At 50.3% G+C, this 19,918-nt stretch overlaps 1 protein-coding gene across 1 annotated transcript in view; it reads left to right on the top strand.

The window, feature by feature from the left end:
- Positions 1-19,918, top strand: part of RIMS3 (regulating synaptic membrane exocytosis 3) — a 39,983-nt gene that overhangs the window by 12,132 nt on the left and 7,933 nt on the right. Inside the window, exons 2-5 of the mRNA XM_066269509.1 lie at positions 3,527-3,701; positions 9,089-9,342; positions 14,716-14,857; positions 17,664-17,776. Coding sequence (XP_066125606.1) covers positions 9,120-9,342; positions 14,716-14,857; positions 17,664-17,776 — 478 coding nt within the window. The 5' untranslated portion in view covers positions 3,527-3,701; positions 9,089-9,119. The remainder of the gene's footprint in view (positions 1-3,526; positions 3,702-9,088; positions 9,343-14,715; positions 14,858-17,663; positions 17,777-19,918) is intronic.

Here is a 19,918-nt window from a genome sequence, read left to right on the forward strand (position 1 = left end):
TATTTAAGTTGAGAAGCACTGGGTGATCTACGTATTGAGGGCAGGAGATTGCTTTTGTTGGGGAGTGGTCTTCAGCCAGGGCTGGTGGTATTCTCAAGTGCCATGTCTAGCAACCCCTGACAAGTGACAGGTGCCACATCTGGCCAGATCCGATGAGCTTTGAGAGGCACTGTTTAGTAGAGATGGCCAAGAAGCATGCATACACACTCTGCCTGGACCCTTCCCACTTGTAGTCTATGTCCCACAAGGCCCCAGAGCTCAAACTCTGTAAATCCAACTCTGGAAAGCACTCTAGCAACACAAGGAATCGATTAATCAATAACAAAGCAGTTATCAAGCATATTGCAGAACTTTTCCCTCTTCACAAAAAATACAGTGGTAAAAAATGTCTGTTACTCTAATGTATGTTTTGCAAAGAAAAATATGTATTTAGTTCTTTCTTATGATAACATTAATACAGTTTCTAAAGAGGTAACTTTAGAAAACACAATATGCCTCATGAAGAAAATTAAAATGACTTACCATTCTACTCTCCAGCTGTAAATATTGTTAATTGCATAGTTAGTTTAGATCACCATACATTCATCAAATATTTACGGAGCCCTACTATGTGCCAGACCGGTGCCAGGTACTGGGGAGTCAGGGTGGAGAAGACAGATGGCTCCTGTTTCCAAGCAGCTGACAGCCAGGAGGTGGGGTGTGGGAGACAGGCACTGAACAAGTTAGGAATGGCAGTGTATTCATTTCCCAGGGCTGCTGTAACAAAGTACGACGACTAGATGGCTTAAACAATATAGCTTTATTTTCTCACAGTTCTGGAGACTAGAAGTCCAGCATCAAGATGTTGGCAAGGTTGGTTCCTTCTGAGATCTCTGAGGGAGACCCTGTCCTATAAGTCTCTCCTGGACTCTGGTGACAGCTGGCAGTCTTTGGTGTCCCTTGGCTAGTTGCTGCACCACTCTAATCTCTGCCTCTCTCGTCACATGGCATCTCCTTATGTGTTTCTGTCTTTACATGGCCAGCTTGTTATAAGGACATCAGTCATATTGGATTAAGAACCCACTTGACTCCAGAATGACCTCAACTTAACTCATTATATCTGCAATGACCTTATTCTGTGGTCATATTCAGAGATACTAGGGTTAGGACCTCAGCTTATCTTTTGTGTGGGGACAAAATTCAACCCATAACTGGCAGGGACAGTACCGAGTCTGGGGGAGCATGACGTGGGACTAACCTCATCTGGGAAGACTCTCCTGAGAAATGACATTCAAACTGGGCCTAAGTGATGCGTAGGGACCAGCCAGGCAAAGGTGGTTTCATAGACACGGGGGTCTCCAAACGTGAGGGTGGAGGCAGGCTGGAGAAGAGCACTCAGGCTGACAGTTGACAAAGTGGCACTTTTGAGGAATGAACAGAAGGCCAGTGTGACTGGAATACAGAGGAGTAGCAGGAGCAGGGGCGAGCTGTGTCACTTGGCGTGGGGGCCATGGTGAGGGTTTTGCTCTCTCCTGAAGGCATCAGGGAGCCACAGGAGCCAGTCACGCAGGAGTGATTCATTCTGCTTTGTGAGCTGTCTCCTCACCAGACTGAGCTGCCTGAGGGCTGTGACGCTCCTTTGGGACCCCAGTTCTGAGGAAAGACGCATGGCCACGTCTTCAGAAGCTGAGAGGAGACCCTTGGAAGCCCTGTCCCAGAATGAAGGCATGGCCTTGCCCCGGCAGCCCTTAGTCTGAGGAGGACGGACAAGCCCTGCCCATAGGAACCTCATTCTGAACAGGACACAGGGCTCGCCTAGCCCTGGGTCTGCCTCACCCATGTATGTCTTGAGTCCTTGGAGTCTGGGGACACAGGTTTGGGCCTGGCCACCCACCCCCTGCCCTGCCATGAGGACTGTGTCTGAGGATGTGTCCACGGTAAGCATATGATCCATACAGGTCCCTGAGGCCAGAGCCCCCAATGCTGGGGGAGACGAGGGGCTGGGTCTTGCAGGGGCCATTTTCTCAGTGCCCTGCTCTCCTCAGAGGATGTCTAGATGTTGCCTTCCTATGCAGGACCCAGCCTATCTGATGCTCAACCCATCCCTGACAGCACTCTCAGAAGGCCACTCCTTACTATGTGTGATGGGAGAAGGCGCCTGTGCCCAGAGCTGCCTGTCTGCCCTTGCCTGAGCTGGGTGGGCCACGCTGGGTGGAGGAGAAGTGGGTCAGCTCGGTAGCCATGGTGACAGCAGCTGCTCCCTGCCAGCCTTCTCATCTTCTCACCACAAACCTCACCGATGAGCTCTTTTGTCCGGCTTGCTGGGATGGGGGCCAAGAGAGTGAGATTGGGGACTACAGCGTGTATGAGTGTTGTGTTTATGGGTGTGTATATGTGTTCATGCTCACACAGTTGCCTGCTCAGAGCTGGTCTGTGTGCCTTGGCCAAGGGAACCCACAAATTCCAGATGAGACACTTCCCTGGTTCCCTGTCCACTGAAGAAACTGGCCTCTTCCTGCCTCTTTGGGGTGGACAGGGCCAAAAATGGGTGTGTGGAGGTGTGAGTGTGTGTGGGTGTGTGAAGGCCTGTGGCTCACACTGTCACTGCTTTACCTTTGTGTGGCTGAATATCTTAAAGGTTTGTATGCATATCTGAGTATGCATGTCATTGTGTCTTTAAGTGTGTATCATCTTTGTGGGTCTGTGGTGTGTGATCACACATTTGAAATTCTGTGCCTTGTGTGTCCTTGTGTGTGAATTTGTGTGTGAGCCTGGTTTGGGGGAGATAAAGTTTGTCCAAGCAGGAGAGGAGCTGGCACAGTGTTCTCCGGCCAGGCTGGGTGTGCTCCTTCAGCCCACCCCACCTCTTCCGCCACACAGCAGCCCTGTCGCAAACCAGGATGTCCCTGAGGGGGAAAAGGAAATCTAGAAACAACTTCTCTCACCTTCTGGGGATGCAAGCACTGACCTCTGACTTGGGCACAGAGTGGCATAGGTGATGTGGTGGGCATCCCTGGTCCTGGATCAGGCTTGGGGCAGGAGTCTCAAATTCCAGGCCCAGCAACCAGTGAGGGGGTTAGGAGCTGAGATGCTGGCGGAGAGCAGAACCTCTTAGGGCAGCACCCACCCCAACCGGGAGCTGCAGGGACCCAATTCCCACACTTGCCCTGGGCTCTGGATAGAAAGCTCCCAGAGCTGGGTGGGCAGTGACCCTGTTGGTCTCTGAGCCTTCTCATGAGGTAGTTGCACCTGGTATGTAATCCAGCAGTAAGCACTAATACCTGTACAGTTCTTTACCATTTTCCAAGGCACCATTATGAATAGTAATAATGTAACTGTCTGAGCATTTAGCATGTACCAACCCTTATTTTGTAATATTTCATGTACAAATCCTAATGCTGTTGTTATTCCCACTTTAGAGATGAAGAATAGTAGGCCCAGGGGTTTGTTAAGGACATTTCCCTGTGTCATACAGCTTATAAGTGGAAGCCCTGGAGGACAGATGTCTTCTCTAGCCCCTCCTCTAAGCTCTCTTCTTTCCTTCCAGAGTCTTATCACATCACATCCTCCTGGGAGCGACCCTGATTGCCTTCACTTCCTCTCTTGAAAACTGGTGTCCTGAAGAAGTTAAAGGAAGCCTTGTGTCAATGCCCTAGGGGAGTGCAGTTGGGAGGGGCGCCGCCCCTGTGATGTGGAACACCACGCTCAGATTCCTCAGCTCGGTGAGTCTGGGTTTTCTTCCAGGTGAGAGGTAAGGAAGAAGCACTTGACAAGTGATGTAGAATCTGAGTTGGGAGACTTGGGTTGGAGCTCTGATTTTTGTCACCAACTTCCTCTGTGACCCTGGTGTGTCTCCCATTCTGGGCCTTGATTTCCTACTCTGCACAATGAAAGGCTTAGGCTGGAATAGGGATGGCAGATCAGTTTTAACTTCTTCTGAGCTGGTTCTTATCAGTTGGTTCTGGAGCAGTGTTGAGGGATTCTGAGGTTAAACCTGCCTCAATGGGAAAAAGATAGATTAATGATGTCTGCTGTGGGTGGAGGATGGGGAGAGGTGGTACGAGCCTCAGTTATTTGCCATTCCTTTCAGCCTAATAGCCCACCGTTCTGTGATTCCTTGGTCTTTTCTGTTGAAGGGTTCACCTATGTGGCTATGTTCACCTTGGAAGCTCTCATTGACTCTCAAGAAAAAAACTCATATCTGGTTAGACACATGGTCAAAGGGACCAAGGGGCCCAGGGTGGCTTGGCAGAGCCCTGAGACCCGCTGTTGTCAGGATTCAGTAGGTCATTTGGGGAGCCCTTAGCGTACTGAGACCTCAGGGTAGAGGCCAAACATCAAGGGCCAAAAGAAAACAAGGCTTGCTCCTTAGGTAACGTGGAAGGTTCTATGGCCATGTAGCTTTGGCGGGAGTCAAGACAGCAGCTGGGCCTTCAGCTTTCTCCCTAGAGCCACCATGGCAAACCTTTTTATAAAAACCGCCCACTTTTGCAGTGCTGGTCAACCTGGTCCCTCCCGCCCACTAGTGGGCGTTCCAGTTTTCATGGTGGGCCAATCGCAGTGCTGATGGTTGCTCCACTACAACTGGACCCTGGACCGCTCACTAGTGGGCAGGAAGGACCAGGTTGACCAGCACTGCAAAAGTGGGCGGTTTTTTATAAAAAAGGTTCGCTATCACGGCCCTAGGGTAAATCTAAGCTGTGGTTGTAGATGCTGCTGTAGCCATAGGGCAGGGTCAGCAGGAAAAACATGACAGTGAGGTCCCTGTGACCCAGTGACATCAGGGCAGAGTTCTCTTCCTTTGGGTGCCCCAAACCCATCCAGGAAAGACATAGCTCTGCTTAGGGTGGGAAATTGTTGAAGTGATTTTTGTGGAAAGGCTGTCTGTCATTCATCTAGTGATCTTTTTTTTTTTTTTTTTTTTTTTTGTATTTTTCTGAACTTGGAAACGGGGAGGCAGACAGACTCCTGCATGTGCCCTACCGGGATCCACCTGGCATGCCCACCAGGGGGCGATGCTTTGCCCATCTGGGGTGTCGCTCTGTTGCAACCAGAGCCATTCTAGTGCCTGAGGCAGAGGCCACAGAGCCATCCTCAGTGCCCAGGCCAACTTTGCTCTAATGGAGCCTTGGCTGCAGGAGGGGAAGAGAGAGACAGAGAAGAAGGAGAGGGGGAGGGGTGGAGAAGCAGATGGGTGCCTCTCCTGTGTGCCCTGGCTGGGAATCAAACCCGGGACTCCTGCATGTCAGGCCGACGCTCTACCACTGAGCCAACCGTCCAGGGCCATCTAGCGATCTTTTAGAACCACCAGAATGCGAGGTGCTGTGTTCTGTGTCCTGTGGCCCCTCTCCACTTGCTGTGCCTTTCCTGTCCCTATGATCTGATGGCTCAGAAGTTGCTATGCAGTAGGACTTCCCTCCTCAGAGGGCCAGTGGCCGGCTCTGTGTCTCTGTCATGTCTAGAGCCCCAGTTCTGAGCCTGCCACTGCGTATGTGGTCAAAGACTGCTATCTCAGGCACAGGGGCTTTTAGAGATCACCTAATCCAAACCCTTTGTTTTATACACACATGAGGAAATGAAGGTCCAGAGAAGGTACCACAGGGGATCTGTATGCATTCTAATCCTACCTCCTGATTCTTCACCCTCCCAGACTGCCTACCCAGTACTCCCATACTGGCAGTCAGGCCCTATGACCTTGGGTCCAGTGCTTTGGGTCTGGCTTCTCCTGTCCCCTTGGGGGTGGCAGGCCTGACCAGCCTCTCCCATGCAGTCATCAGTTCTCCAGGCCCCTGGGTGGTGAAAGATGACAAAGTGGCTCTGGATGGCACAGAGTCCTGGATGTCAAACCATCCGCTTGTCGGTGCCATTCATTATTCATGAGGAAATATGAGTCCCTGGGTTGGCAGGGTCAGGAATTTTGTCCCTTACCCCCTTGCCTTCCCGTTCCCTGGGAGTGGTATTCTTGAGCTCCCTGTAGGCTGGCTGCTCTGGGCAGTTTTCTCAAAGAGCCCAGAGACTCAGGGCAAAGCCTGAGCAGGAGGGATGCACCTACATCTTTGGGTAGGTTCTGGGTTGAAGGGGCAGGGGCTGCAGAGTGCGTTTGTCTCTGTGGAAACAGGAGACCTGGCTCAAAAGCAGGTCTTACCACTTCTTAGCTGAGTAGGATGGGCTGGGCCCTGACATCTCTGAGACTCCGTTTTCTCATCTGCGACATGGAAATAGCTACACCTGACAGAAATTCTTCCAAAAGTAAGTTAGGCTTACGCTACAGCAGATTCAAAGTATCAGATAGGCGCCCTCCCACCATCCACCAAAGGACCATGCAGGTGCCCCAAAAACATACCAACTGGCACTAGAATTGGAAAGTAAAGAGAAGAGAACATCATAGGCCCAAGTCCAGGGGACTTTCCATTAGCTGTGAGGTTAATGGGGGATGGATGGAGAAACACAATCCGGGGCTCTGCACACATCACAGGGTGAGTGAGAACAGTTCCAACAGCCACAGAGAAGGCAAGACATGGCTTTGACTCATCGCCACTGTCAGCCTTAATTCACCAGCCCTCAGGAGCCACGCCGACCAGAAGACTAGGCACCCATTTTTGGCTGTCTAGGGACTGTCTTCCTTGTTAGCTGGAGGGGTGTATTCCCTTTCCTACCTCTACTTTTCCACCCCTATCTTTGTTCTTTTGGAAAGTTGGTTGTTTTTTTTTTGTTTTGTTTTGTTTTGAAAGTTGGTTTTTTGCCCTGGCCGGTTGGCTCAGCGGTAGAGCGTCGGCCTAGCGTGCGGAGGACCCGGGTTCGATTCCCGGCCAGGGCACACAGGAGAAGCGCCCATTTGCTTCTCCACCCCTCCGCTGTGCGTTCCCTCTCTGTCTCTCTCTTCCCCTCCCGCAGCCAAGGCTCCATTGGAGCAGAGATGGCCCGGGCGCTGGGGATGGCTCTGTGGCCTCTGCCCCAGGCGCTAGAGTGGCTCTGGTCGCAACATGGCGACGCCCAGGATGGGCAAAGCATCGCCCCCTGGTGGGCAGAGCTTCGCCCCTGGTGGGCGTGCCGGGTGGATCCCGGTCGGGCGCATGCGGGAGTCTGTCTGACTGTCTCTCCCTGTTTCCAGCTTCAGAAAAATGAAAAAAACGAAAAAAAAGAAAGAAAAAAAAGAAAGTTGGTTTTTTTCAGGGTGACAGGCCTGAAGGCAGAGGGTCAAGCAAAGTGCCCTTGAGCCCTGGGGTGGGGAGCCACCCTGGGAAAAACACAGTGCACCAGGACAGAGCCAGGAAGTGCACAGGCAGAGCATGCTAGAGCAGCCTTCTCTCCGATACTTGGCCTGAGTGGTGGACTTTTGGTAAATTGTAGGGCTGATAGCCAGAGATCCCGCCTCCTACAACCCAGCCGTAGATGCCTGCTGCCTGGCCCCTCCCCAAGTGGCTCCCAGTGCCCTCGGTCCTCTTCCCTACCACTCCTCCGAACCATCACTAAATATTTAATTGCGTAGTTAGTTATTTACTGTCTGTCTATCCTCCTGGACTGAAGGCTATAGGAGGGCAGGATGAAGTTGGCCTGGCTCACTACTGTATCTTAGGCACTCAATACAGGCCTTGGAATTTTAGGAGTTTAAATATTTGTTGAATGCAGCTAATGAAGAGAATCTACTTGTATACTTTGGAAAGAAATTTAGCAATTTATTTCAAGAATCAAAAAATGTTTATACTTTTGATATTAGGATGATTTTGGATATAACAGAGAACTCTGATTCAAATTGGCTTAAGCAAAGGAAAATACATTATCACATATGACGGGAAGGCCAGAGAAAGGCAAGCTTCAGGGCAGCGGCAGCCCTTTCTGCCTCTGTTCTGTGCTGCCCTCAGCAACACGGCTTCATCCCTCCCTAGTAAGCCTAGGGCCCTCCCTAGGGGGAAGAAGAGAATAAGGGGGGGAGAGAAAGAGATAGAGAGAGGAGCGTTCCACTTCTTTTGTAAGCATGGAATCCAAATCTTCCCCTGTAAGTCAGATTGGGCCAGCCAGGAATTACCAAGGTAAATGACACTCACCGACTAGCTTAAACTAATCAGGGCAGGGCAGTGCTGGATGCAACCACTGTTCTGTCAGGTAGCAGGGAGAGAGGATGAGTATTAGGGAAGCTACCAGCAGTGTCCACACCCCTTTAAACCAATCACTCCATCTCTGGGCGTCAATCCTAAGGTAATAAGCAGATAAAATCTGTGTAGAAAGATGTTTACTGCAGAGTTGTTTAAAAGATGGGTGGGAGGGAGAGAGATGGAGAGACAGAGAGAGAGAAAAAGTTAGACCTGATCTGAGAAGTAACCTTATTGAAATATTTGAATTAATTATGCTACCTCCATACAATGGACTATTATAGTGGCATCGAAACATTTATACAAAATGTAAATGACATTGGGAAATGCTTTTAATATAATGTTAAATGAAAAATGTCAGGATATAAAATTGTATTTGCAGTCTGAGTTCAATTATTTTAAAAATGCATAGGAAAGAGATTGGGAGGAAATAGGTTTAAAATGCTTCAGCGGCTGCCTCTCCGCGGTGCAATTAAGAGTGACTTTGCCTGCATCTTTCCATGTCTCTGTGCCACCCCTTCCAGCAGGAGGCACTCTTCCACAGCCACACAGGCCAGGGCCAGTTTCATTCTCCCTGTTCTCAGTATTGGCTGGGAAATAACAATCACTAACACTTAGTGATGCTGTTCTAGGCACTTCCATGTGCACTGATTTAATCCCTACAACAATCCAATGGGGTAAGTGCTTGCATTTCTTGTTTTGCTGAAGTCCACTGAAACTCCAGGCAGTTTGGTCACAGGTCATGCAGCTAGTGTGCAGAGGCCTTAGGAATTCAAGAATGGGCCATTTGATCTACCGCCTCTGCCTTTATCTCCAAACTCAGTCACCTGCCAGGGTAGCCATGTGCTAACAAGAATAATTTAATTTACTTAGCCAGACTCCGTGCATACTCTTGAATCCTCACAACCTCAGAGAGGCCAAGTGACTTGCCAAGGCCACACAGCTAAGAAGTGGAGGCTGCAGTAGAGCGGCCCTGGGGTCTAACATGGGATCCTTTTGTCTCTTCATCTCCCCCACAGAGTTGCCTGAGGCCCTGCCGCCCCTCAGACCATGTTTAACGGGGAGCCAGGTCCGGACCCAGCCGCAGGCTCCAGGAATGTGGTTCGGAGCTCCAGCATCAGCGGTGAAATCTGTGGGTCCCAGCAGGCTGGGGGCGGGACCGGGACCGGGACCACCACTGCCAAGAAGCGGCGCAGCAGCCTCGGCGCCAAGATGGTAGCCATTGTGGGGCTGACCCAGTGGAGCAAGAGCACACTTCAGCTCCCCCAGCCTGGTGAGCGGGAGTGGGGCACCGAGGGCCGGGGTGGGTCGCCTTACAGCCAGGGACTGTCCTCATGAATGTACGTACCCATACCCACAAGCACTTATGTAGCACTTACCTTATACCAGGTGCTATTCTGGGTCTAGTACATGTCCTGACTCAGTGAATCCCCACGTAACTCTATACAGCAACTACTGAAGCACAGGGAAGGGAAGTACGATGTCCCAAACTGCATAGCTAGTAGGTGGTGGCACCTGCACTCAAACCCCAGCAGTTGGGCTTCCAAGTTCATGCTCCTAACCATTGCACTCTGCTGCCTCCATGCAAAAACTTGCACATCATTCAACAATTGCTTACTAAACAGCCATCATGTTCCTGGTCCTGTGCTAAATGGCTCATCTTCACAGATACACATCTACAAGATTCGGTCTCACCAGTAATCTCTGAGTTTCCTAACTCCAAAAAGCCACAGAAATGAAGTTACATAGTCATATGCATATAGCATAAAGTCACAAGAGAGACTCGCACACAAAAATACACATGCCTTGCACATTTATATAAATAGTGTGCTCAGTTGCTTAGGTAGTCACTACCCTATTGCCAGGAAGGGGCAATATAGTCATTCACACGGTCTGTGGTCACAAATGAAGCCAGTCAGGCAGTTCATACAAACAAAGTCCTCTGATAGAGACAGACCCAGATCACAGACACACTATCTCTCTTTCTCTCTCTCTCTCTCTCTCTCTCTCTCTCTCACACACACACACACATACACACACACACAATGACCCATGGTCACAGAAACATGTCACATGTGTATGCACATACCTCACACACATTATCAACTAACATTTCAGCAAATATACTTTCTCAGACATCTAGTTATAGAATCCTAGTTATGCTCAGCGGTGGGCAACCCACTGTATCACACACACTCACACCTGGACCTTACATCACAGAGGAGCCAGCCCTCCCCACCAGGACCTCCTCACTTTGTGGCAGCAGCCCAGACACCAGCTGGTTGTGTATTAAGATCTCTTCCTGCTTATTTTTCTCAGAGTAACAACTTCCCCAAGAAACCTTCAAATAGGCAGCTGGATGGGGGTGGCGAGGGGGCGGGGGTGCCGGAGGATCTGGGGAGAATGCTCATCAAGAGTCCCAGTTGGGGCTGAGGGTGGGGGACTTTTCCAGTCCTTAAAATAGCTTTTACAAAGCCCTGCACCGGAGCAAGTGGGATGGTCTTTTCCAGCATGCAAGCTGCAATGTGGGTTCTGGTTCAGGGAAATGCTACATGAGAAGGGGGCTTGTGGTTATCGGTGCCCCAGGGCGGGCATGGCCTCTGTGAATATGCAGTGTAGGCCTGAAACGAGGGAGTCGGGAAGATGGGGACCTGGGGATCCAGGACCTGCGCTGGGTCAGGACCAGGGGGCGGGGTTGAAGTTAGGGGGCTGAAGTGATGTTGGGACCCAAGGGCCTGGCTTGAGGAGACCAAGCCCTGCTGACCTTCAGCCGAGTTAGCTTCAGAGCCGAAGGCTGCCTGGTGCCCAAAGTGATTTGGAAGAACAGACTTTCAAAGCCAGGCCCGGGGCCCGAGTCACTGTAGGACGTTCCAGTCACATGCCTCACGTGTCCACCTACCCAGACCATCAGTCAGCAGGCAGGGATCAGAGCAGACCAAGGAGACCTCAGCCTCGAGGGAGATGGTGATGAGAGGGCTTCTGGACCACCTGTCTCTGTGCTACACGAAGGCACGGCTGAAGGCCCGAGGGCTGAGTCAGGGGAGTTACACAGATGCTCTTCTGACTGAAGGTCTCTGAATCCTCCAATCACTAAATGTCAGAGCAGGAAGGGCCCCTTGAGATCATCTTGTCCAATTTTACTGATGAAGCATCTGAGCCTGAAGAGGGGGAAGGCACTTTCCTGAAACATAGCTTCAAGGTGGCCTTTGGAGCCACACTGCCATTTACCAGCCAGGTGACTCAGGCGAGTTACTTCACCTCTCTGAGCTCACCACCTCATTTGTAGAATAAGGACAATAATCCATACCTTGCAGAGTTGTCCAGGGGATTAAATGACACAGGAGATGCAAAGGCACCAGTCTTGTACATAGTAGACACGTGGTACATTGTTGTGTTATTATCATTACCCACAGTCAAACAGTAGGGCCAAAAAATAAGTGAGATCTCTGGCTTTTGCAGCTCTGTCCCTTGCTTGTACCATACCCCTCTCCCCTCTATAATTCCTTGTCCTCATTTTTTCTTCCAAGCCTTGAGGTTGCCAGGGTCCCAGCTTAGAACCCCATCCTGGGGAACAGTCCAGCTCCAAAGGGATGTATGGGGCTGACTCACTTTGGGAATCAGCCCTGGAAACTCCCTTCTGGGAAAAGATCCCAGCAGCATGTTCCCTGTTGCCCCCAGGTGGGACGGCTCAGTTCCCTGAAGGGCTAGGCTATGTGGGTGGGGAATAACTCTTCTCCTGGACCCAGTCTTCCGGGCTCTGGGTCTACCTTCCCAGGGGCCTCATTCCTCCTAGTTTGTCCATACCCTGCATTGGCCCGAGCTCTGCCCATGCCACCCTCCTTGTTTCAAAGCCTGAACTACTACACCAGCCTTCCCCTAGTCCCCTTGCCTCCTGCCTAACCCTTTCAGTTTATTCCTCACATCGCCCTGGAGTGGCTTCCAAAACTTACCTTAAATTTTAGAGCACTCGGCCTGGCTCTCGCTCCTCACAGGACCTTGGGAAAGTCACTTTCCCTTTGGGCCTGTTTCCTCTGAAAAATGGAGCTAAAAAGACTCTGACTCTCTCCCAGCTTTCTTCTAGATCTAATATCTTCGAAGTTACAGGAGCAGTGAGGGGGTGGGGTGAGAGAGCTTTGGGGTCACAGGACACAAGTGGGTTCTGGCCTTGCGTTAGACTGGGTCTACACAAGGCCACCTGGGCTGTCCCATCCCCTACCCAAATGGAACTCTTTTCAGCACCAAGGACAGCAGCCCCTCCCTCTGGTCTGGGCTCAGGGCTCAGGTAGTGGAGAGGGTTCAGCACCATTCCAGGAGCTGCCACCCAGAGTGTTGTTGGGAGCTGTAACTGCCTCTCCCTTGGATGTGGCCAGACAGATGGGATGGTTCCTGGAGTCTTTCGGTCTCCAGGGACCACAGAATTATTATTGTAAGCAACTTGGCCCGGTTCTCTGGAGAGAGAGGCTATATAATGTTACTCTCTAGAATCAACAGGGTTCAGAGATTGGACAGCTGTGAAACAGTAGAGGAATTTTCTCTAAGGTTGCAAGAACCTTTCTCTCCACCCAGAAGACATGGAATTTAATCTCTGCTGAATCACATCTCAAACCAATGTGGAGTTGGTGGAGAAGAGTGAGAAGCAGCATGTCAGGAGGCTGGGAGTCAGCCTGGGCCTATGGATGCCTGGACCTCAGGCGCCCCCTCTGTGAAATGGCAGGGGGCTAGCCAAGGTGTCTCTAACATTTTAGGGTTCTGTGATTCCCGTACCAAGGGATCAGGCAGGTCTGATCAAAGAGGGTAAGTTTTCACTCCAATGGGTCAAAGCCTTCCCAAGCTCTAGAAGAAGGTGTTGGGGTCACATGGAGGAGAGGCTCTGGCTTCAGCTCAGAAGGTGTGTTATGGAGGGGTTGGGGGGTAGGGAGGGTAAAGTGCAGCTCCCACAGGCCTATCTGTCTTCTAACTTAGAGGGTGTTGGCAGTTAGGAGTCAGGGACAGGGTGAGTCCCTGGACACCCACCATATTGCCCAGCCCTCAGTGTGGGGTGGGTCACACACACATAGTGGATAGGTTCAACCGCAAGGGTTATGATGTGGACGTCACATTTATGTGGCAGATTATGTCACGTTTATGTATGATTAAGACCTGGTAGGACCATTTGTGACTCTTGTATGAACGTAAACATGACCTTGAATGTGAGATCACTGTCTTCATAAATGTGATTGTCAGCACTTGTGTGTGTTTGTGTATGTCTGCCAGTACAAAAGAAGTATGAATGAGCTAACATTACTGTGTGTGTAAGACAGAGAGAGACAGATTGATTCCTGGATAGTTAGCTATTCTAATATCCCAGAAGCTGGGATAGTTTCAAAGAAGATATTCCTCCTTACCACCTGCTAGTGATGTGAAGCTAGCCCTTTTAGCCTTTCCAGGGGGACTTCCTGACAGATAAGTAGGACAAAGCAAGAGGAATAACCCCACCGCTTCCCACTTCCTGGGCCAGAGTCTTGAATATCCTCACCATTGGATATGGGTGGGAGAGGGGGTTGCCAGAGTAACCAGCTCCCCCTCCCCATTGCCTTTGGGGTGCTGCACTGCCTGTCCCACTTTGGCCTCTCCCCATCCCTATAGGCAACTTCATTCTTAATTTGCCTGGGTCTCTAACCAGCAATAGCAGATGGCTCCTTGGTACAGTCCCTATGTGAGCACCACTGCCCTCCCCATCAAGCTCCCTGAGCAGCCAAGCTTCAGCAGGGGAAGTCTCTGTAAACCCTCAACCCATCTTCTGTGCCCCTTGACCCCCCACCCCCACCCCAGGAGGAGAGGGTGTCTAGAGGGACCACACAGCCATGCTGAGGAGGTTGCCATAGAAACCCAGGCAGGCTGGTGCGCTGCTAGGAGAGGCAAAGTGCCCCATGTTCCTTGCAAGGCTGAGCAGGGGGGCAGAGTGAGGGCAGAGGGCCCTGTGAACAGGAGGCACGGAGACAGAGGGAGCTCTCACCATGCAGCTTCTAGGGTTCTTCTACAGACCTCCCTCTCTCAAATCCAAAGTCAGCGTAAGCCAAACTAGCTGTCTCTCCCTGGTCTGCTTCCGTAATTGCCTCATCATGTCTAGACCCACCTGAGAATGCATGTTAGTTTGAGAGTGGCCTCACATGGGGTTTTTATAGGGCCTGTGATGCTATCAGAGAGGTGGTTGTGAGGTCTGAGCGAGATGGGGTGCAGGAAGGAGAGCAAATATGGGAACCCCACAAAAGGCAAACTTTCCAGAAAGGAGGCAGGAACACAACCTTTTGAAGCAAGGGCTGAAATTGAGCAGTGTAGCCATCAGGGGAGGCTGGCAAGGGTGAGGGTGAAGTCAACGGCTGCAGGGCAGGGACATGACCTGGTGACGCCACCTCCCCTAGCCCTACCATTCGACTCTGCCTCCAGCCATCTTTCTAGTCTGCTTTGTCTGTCACTGCCCTGAGCGGGGCCAGGGGTCAGGCTGTAAACGGCGCTGGAGGTCATCTCAGTAATACCCCCACCTCCTGTCACAGCCTTGCCCATCATGCCCCTCCTGAGAGGGTGACTTACCGGCAGTGATTTCAGAAAAGCCTCATCAGTGAGCTAACCTTGTACCTTTTTTGTGCTCTGGGGGACGGGGCCACAGAAGGGGCCACTAAGAAGCTGCGTAGCAACATCCGTCGGAGCACTGAGACGGGCATCGCAGTGGAAATGAGAAGCCGCATCACTCGCCAGGGCAGCCGGGAGTCCACCGACGGGAGCACCAACAGCAACAGCTCGGACGGCACGTGCGTGTAGCCCACCCTCCATGGTCCCCTTCCTCCTCCATGGCCTCTAGTCACACAGCCAGGGACGGGCAGGAACATCTCCAGTTGGGTTTTCAGCCCAGATGTCTGGGTTCCTCCGTATCCCTGCCTTCCTCCATTCCCCTCCCCTGGAGTCTGATGTCTGGGCCCCAGTCTTCTGATTGCTCCAGGCTGCTGTTCCCATCTGAACGCCCCACTGGTCCAGCAGTGCTTCGTCCCTTCTGTGTGTTTCATGCCTCCCGCCTCCCAGCACCTACATACTGCCCAGCTCCAAAGGAAAATGTGATTCAAAAATCCTTTAAATCTAAAATCATTGTTATGGTTCAACTAAACAGAGTTCTCACAAGTGGCCTTGCTTGGAGTTTAGGAGATGAGATTGGACTGGATTACAGTTTTTCAAACTGTGGGTGGTGACTCATAGGCAGGAGGTAAAATCAGTTTAGTGGGAGAAAACAAACATTAGAAAAAGAAACGGAAATTCAATTGTATCCTATAGAGTAAGGATGAATTACCTTGTGAACTTCTGTTTTAGTTATTTTTTGTTTGTTTGTTTTTGTGGCAGAGACAGAGAAAGTCAGAGAGAGGGGCAGATAAGGACAGACAGACAGGAAGGGAGAGAGATGAGAAACAGAGAAACATCAATTCTTTGTTGCAGCTCCTTAGTTCATTGATTGATTTCTCATATGTGCCTTGACCGGGGGGGGGGGGGGGGGGGGGGCGCTACAGCACATCCTAGTCTGATGCTCTATCCACTGTGCCACTGCCTCGTCAGGCTGTTTTAGTTTTTTAATGTATGGGTGCACATAGGTCTATGACATTAAGTGTATTTCTTATATTTGCATGTGGGTTACAGTAAAAAATTTGGAAGTCTCTCAGATCTCTTCTAATTTATGAAAGTATGGTTATACAACTAAGATGTTCTGATTTGACCTCATTAAGATGCAATGATTTCAGGATTCTTTTGCTCTATTATTTACGATTCTGTGATCATGTATCTCCCTGCTATGCCTTTATCCATGAGTGTGAGTAGCCACTAGCATTATTGTCTTACTGTGTGCAGGGTATCACTGGGCACTTCAGATCAGTTCTTCTTACTCTGGGATCTACCAACCTCTATCAGACCAAAAACTGTCTCATTTAAACACAACAATCCTAAGGGATATTGGTTCTACCTACAAAACTGAGACACAGGAGGAGAGTGATGTACCTGATCTGAGGCCACAGCCATTAAATGGTGATGGAGTCAGGATTTGAATTAAGGCCATTTGACTTTATGACCTTTGTTCACAATATCTATACTCTCTATACCAAGCTCCTGAAATTCTCTGGCCTCCAGAGTATATTTCTTTTTTTCTTTTTTCCATTTTTATTTATTGATTTTAGCAAGAGAAGGGCAGGAGAGAGAGGGAGGGAGGGAGGGAGGGAGGGAGGGAGGGAGGGAGGGAGGGAGGGAGAAAGAGAGAGAGAGAGAGAGGAATATCGATCTGTTTCTGTTGGTGCCCTAACTGGGGACCAAACCAGCAACCTCTGTACTTTGGGAAGATGCTCCAACCAATTGAGCTGTCTGGCCAGGGCCAGAGTAGATTTCTTTATTTAACCTTTTCAGAACCTATTGTCCTAAGAATACGCTATTAGGCTACCACCGACTGTGGCCAGTAAGAGTAGGTGAGCCTCAAAGCCCCTTCCTGGGGGGTGGAGGAGAGACACACAGGTCCACTCTAACAAGAATATGCAGCCTGTCTCCTCCCTGACTGTCACTGGCCAAGAGGGACTCGAGGCCAAACTGTCCAACAGGGCATTTGTTCTGAGGCACACTTTGATCTCTAGCCAGCAGCCTGAGCTGTTTCAGATCTTTGGGCTTTCTCTGGTCCCTTGTAGCCCATGAGTAGACTTGGGCTAGCTCTTCCCCACCTGTCCTTTCTCTGCTGTCACATCCAGAACACCTCGGCTTGAGGCATGAACAAGTAGCACTCTTCCCTCAATGGTTACCACAGCAACGATAATACTGTATATTTTCTGTTTATCTGGAACTTTTCGTGCAGCATGTGTCCTAATTCTCACCATAAATCCACATGAGTTGGGCACTATATCTGTTTTATAGGCAAGTCTCTTACCTCTTGAAGCCTCTGTTTTCTCATCTGTAGAATTGGATAATAGCTTCTGCCACGGAGTAATTGCAAGGATTAAGTTATATGATGCATGTAGAGCATTTAGTGTGCTATTGGCACCTGGCCAGGCTTCTAATCACTGTCAGTTTTTCTGGTTGCTATTTCCAAGCCCCCCACAACCACAGACCACCTACTATCACTTGTTATTAATTGCAACCCTACAATTGTGTTATTTTGGACTGAGTTGCTGTTTGGGGCGCCACCTCATGTTATTAACTTAATTTCAAACTTAGGGTCAACTAAACATCAACTCTTGAAACTTGCTTCAGGCACTGAAACTTCTGGCCTATGTCTCTTGTTCTTGGCACTTATACCTCCTGGTGAGGACACAGGTGTTCAGTAAGCCCTACCTTTTAAGAGTCACCTTGAACTCCTGGAGCTTGAGGATTAAATACCATTATTATGTTAGGTTTTTTAGTCTCCTTTATCAAAAAATATCAAAGTATTTTTCTTTAATGTGCAAAGATGAACAATTCTGCCTGTCCCCAGCCAAAGTAGTACACTCACACTATGTAGAGGGGAAACTGAGGCACAGGGCGGAATGCCTAGTGCTTCAGAGGCAGAGCCACGGCTTCTCACCAGCCAGCTGCCCTCACATGCTTCTCTGCCTCCTTCCCCAGGTTCATCTTCCCCACCACCCGGCTCGGGGCCGAAAGCCAGTTCAGCGATTTCCTGGATGGGCTGGGACCAGCCCAGATTGTGGGGCGACAGACGCTGGCAACTCCACCAATGGGTGAGTCTTTCTGAGGGTAGGACGAACGGGCTGATGGCGGCGACACAGCAGAACGGGTGAGATCAGTGGGCGCCTTGTGTGACCCAAGCGGCAGAAAGGAGCCCTCACTCAGGCTCTGATGCTAGCGAGCAGGGATGAGCACAGCACTCATGAGTCCCCCCTGCTCAGAGAGGGAGGCCACCCGGCAGCAGCTCTTCCAGTACATTCCCTCCCTCCCTTCCCCACACACAGCGTGCCTGGCACTGTCAAGTGCTGGACGTGAAATGATAAACAAAATCATCAGGGCATTGACTTACATGGAGTCTGCCCTGTCTCTAGTTCTCTGTGTGGCCTTGGGGAAATCCCTTCTCTGAGCCATTTTCCTCATCTGTGAAATAAGAATAAATATAGCTGCCTTCAGAAAACCAAACAAACAAACATACAAACAAAAAACCAAAATACCTGTCTTCATTCTGCAATCTATCAACAATTTGAGTTGGGATTTTTGGGTTTTTTTCATGCTTTGCATGAAGTATTTCATTGACTTCTTAGGAACTGTGTCTTATCTGACTTGTTACTTTGGATGGTATCTGGCGTCCAGGTGCCTTATAGTAATTTTCTCACCCTCCTTTCTTGTAGGTAGAAAATCCTTCCCGAAGTCTGTCCATGGTCCTCCTAGTACCTAGCTGCAGCCTGGCTCCCCCCTGTCTCCCTCAGACATGCATGTGTTGGCTTCAAGCAGCTCCTCCCAGATCCAGCTTCCCTCTCTTCCTTGTTCCGCCGTCTTCCCCATCAGCCTGACTCAAGCAGTGTCTGACCCAGACATCTGCACTGACCTCACAGCAAGTGAGGAAGCTGAGTGCAGACAGTGCCCCACTGTGAGCCACACAGTGAGCTGGCATTTCATTCCAGTCCAGGACTCTTCCCACCACTTAGCCCTGTCTTCCTTAGTGCTCACACAGGAGACTCTCTGCTGGAAGAAGGGTCCATGGGGATGCTCAGAGGGTGAGCGTCAGCTCTTATCTGGCTCCTGGGTTGGATTTAGCTAATTCTCAGCCCTTGTTTTCAGACTCTTAAGGGCCTGGGAAGGCTGCTTCTCCCAGCCCTGGACCCAGCCAAGGGCTGGGAGGCAGTGCGAGGAGTCAGCTGTTTTCATAAGGCTAAATGCGCCATCACAGCCTAGAACTATGCGTGTGGTGCCCTCTGCTGTCCCAAACTGGGAATGATAGGTTTGTGTTTGCCCATCTTGGGGATGTTACAGTGAGACAGGGAGATTAATTCTTGGGACATATACCCCTCCCACTTCCCCATGGGGAGGTCAGGAATAGTTGGGGGGAGGAGAATGAATTCCAGAATGCTTTTGTTTGTATCTGCATCTTCCCAAGATGCAGATACAAACAATTGCATAATGGCTCAGAGAATCTAAAATGGGTAGCTGAACCCACAGTCTGGCCTATTTTAATTTTTCTTATGATTCAGGCTTATGATTTTGCACTCGTTTGAAGGCTGTTCCAAGTGACTAACGCATAATTTCAAATTCTGCCTTAGCAGAATTTGAACAAAGCTAACACTTTTAGAAATCAGAAAAGTGACAAGACTCCCCACAAACTTCCCCCAGCTGGATAACCCATTTCATGGGAGCATCGTGAGGAGTTCTCAGTCCTCTGCTCCCAGGAAGTCTGCTGGCCTTCCCTTCATCCTCGGCAAGGATGCAAGCAGTTCTTTGTTTCCTCATGGCCCAGACAGGCTCATATCTCAGCATCACTTCTAGCTGATATTCTTTGAATATCTGTTTGATGTGTATTTAGGGGAGTGGCTGGGGGCTGCCGTCTAGAAGGTGAATAAGAGCCACTGAGCCCACAACCTCCATCTTCCTGACACAGGAAGCTGTCCCCAGGCTTGCCTGTTCTACTCAGCAAAACAGAAACTTCTCCTTAACCAGGCTTAGATGGGAGTGAGGCAGACACTTTTGGTCCCCAGGCATGTCCCTGAGGGTCATGCCCCCGCCCCAAGGGACCTGGTAGAGCATTTCTTAGCTGCTTTAAAGTGGTCTCCTGAGGGCAGTCCTTACACATGCAGTTTTTTGTCTTGTGTCCTTTCCAGTGTTGTAGCGTCCTCTGCAGACTGGCGTTTTGCTCCGTGGCTGGCCGGCCTGCCCCGGTC

This window comes from Saccopteryx bilineata, chromosome 3 (assembly GCF_036850765.1).
Source record: "Saccopteryx bilineata isolate mSacBil1 chromosome 3, mSacBil1_pri_phased_curated, whole genome shotgun sequence".
Taxonomy (NCBI): Eukaryota; Metazoa; Chordata; class Mammalia; order Chiroptera; family Emballonuridae; genus Saccopteryx; species Saccopteryx bilineata.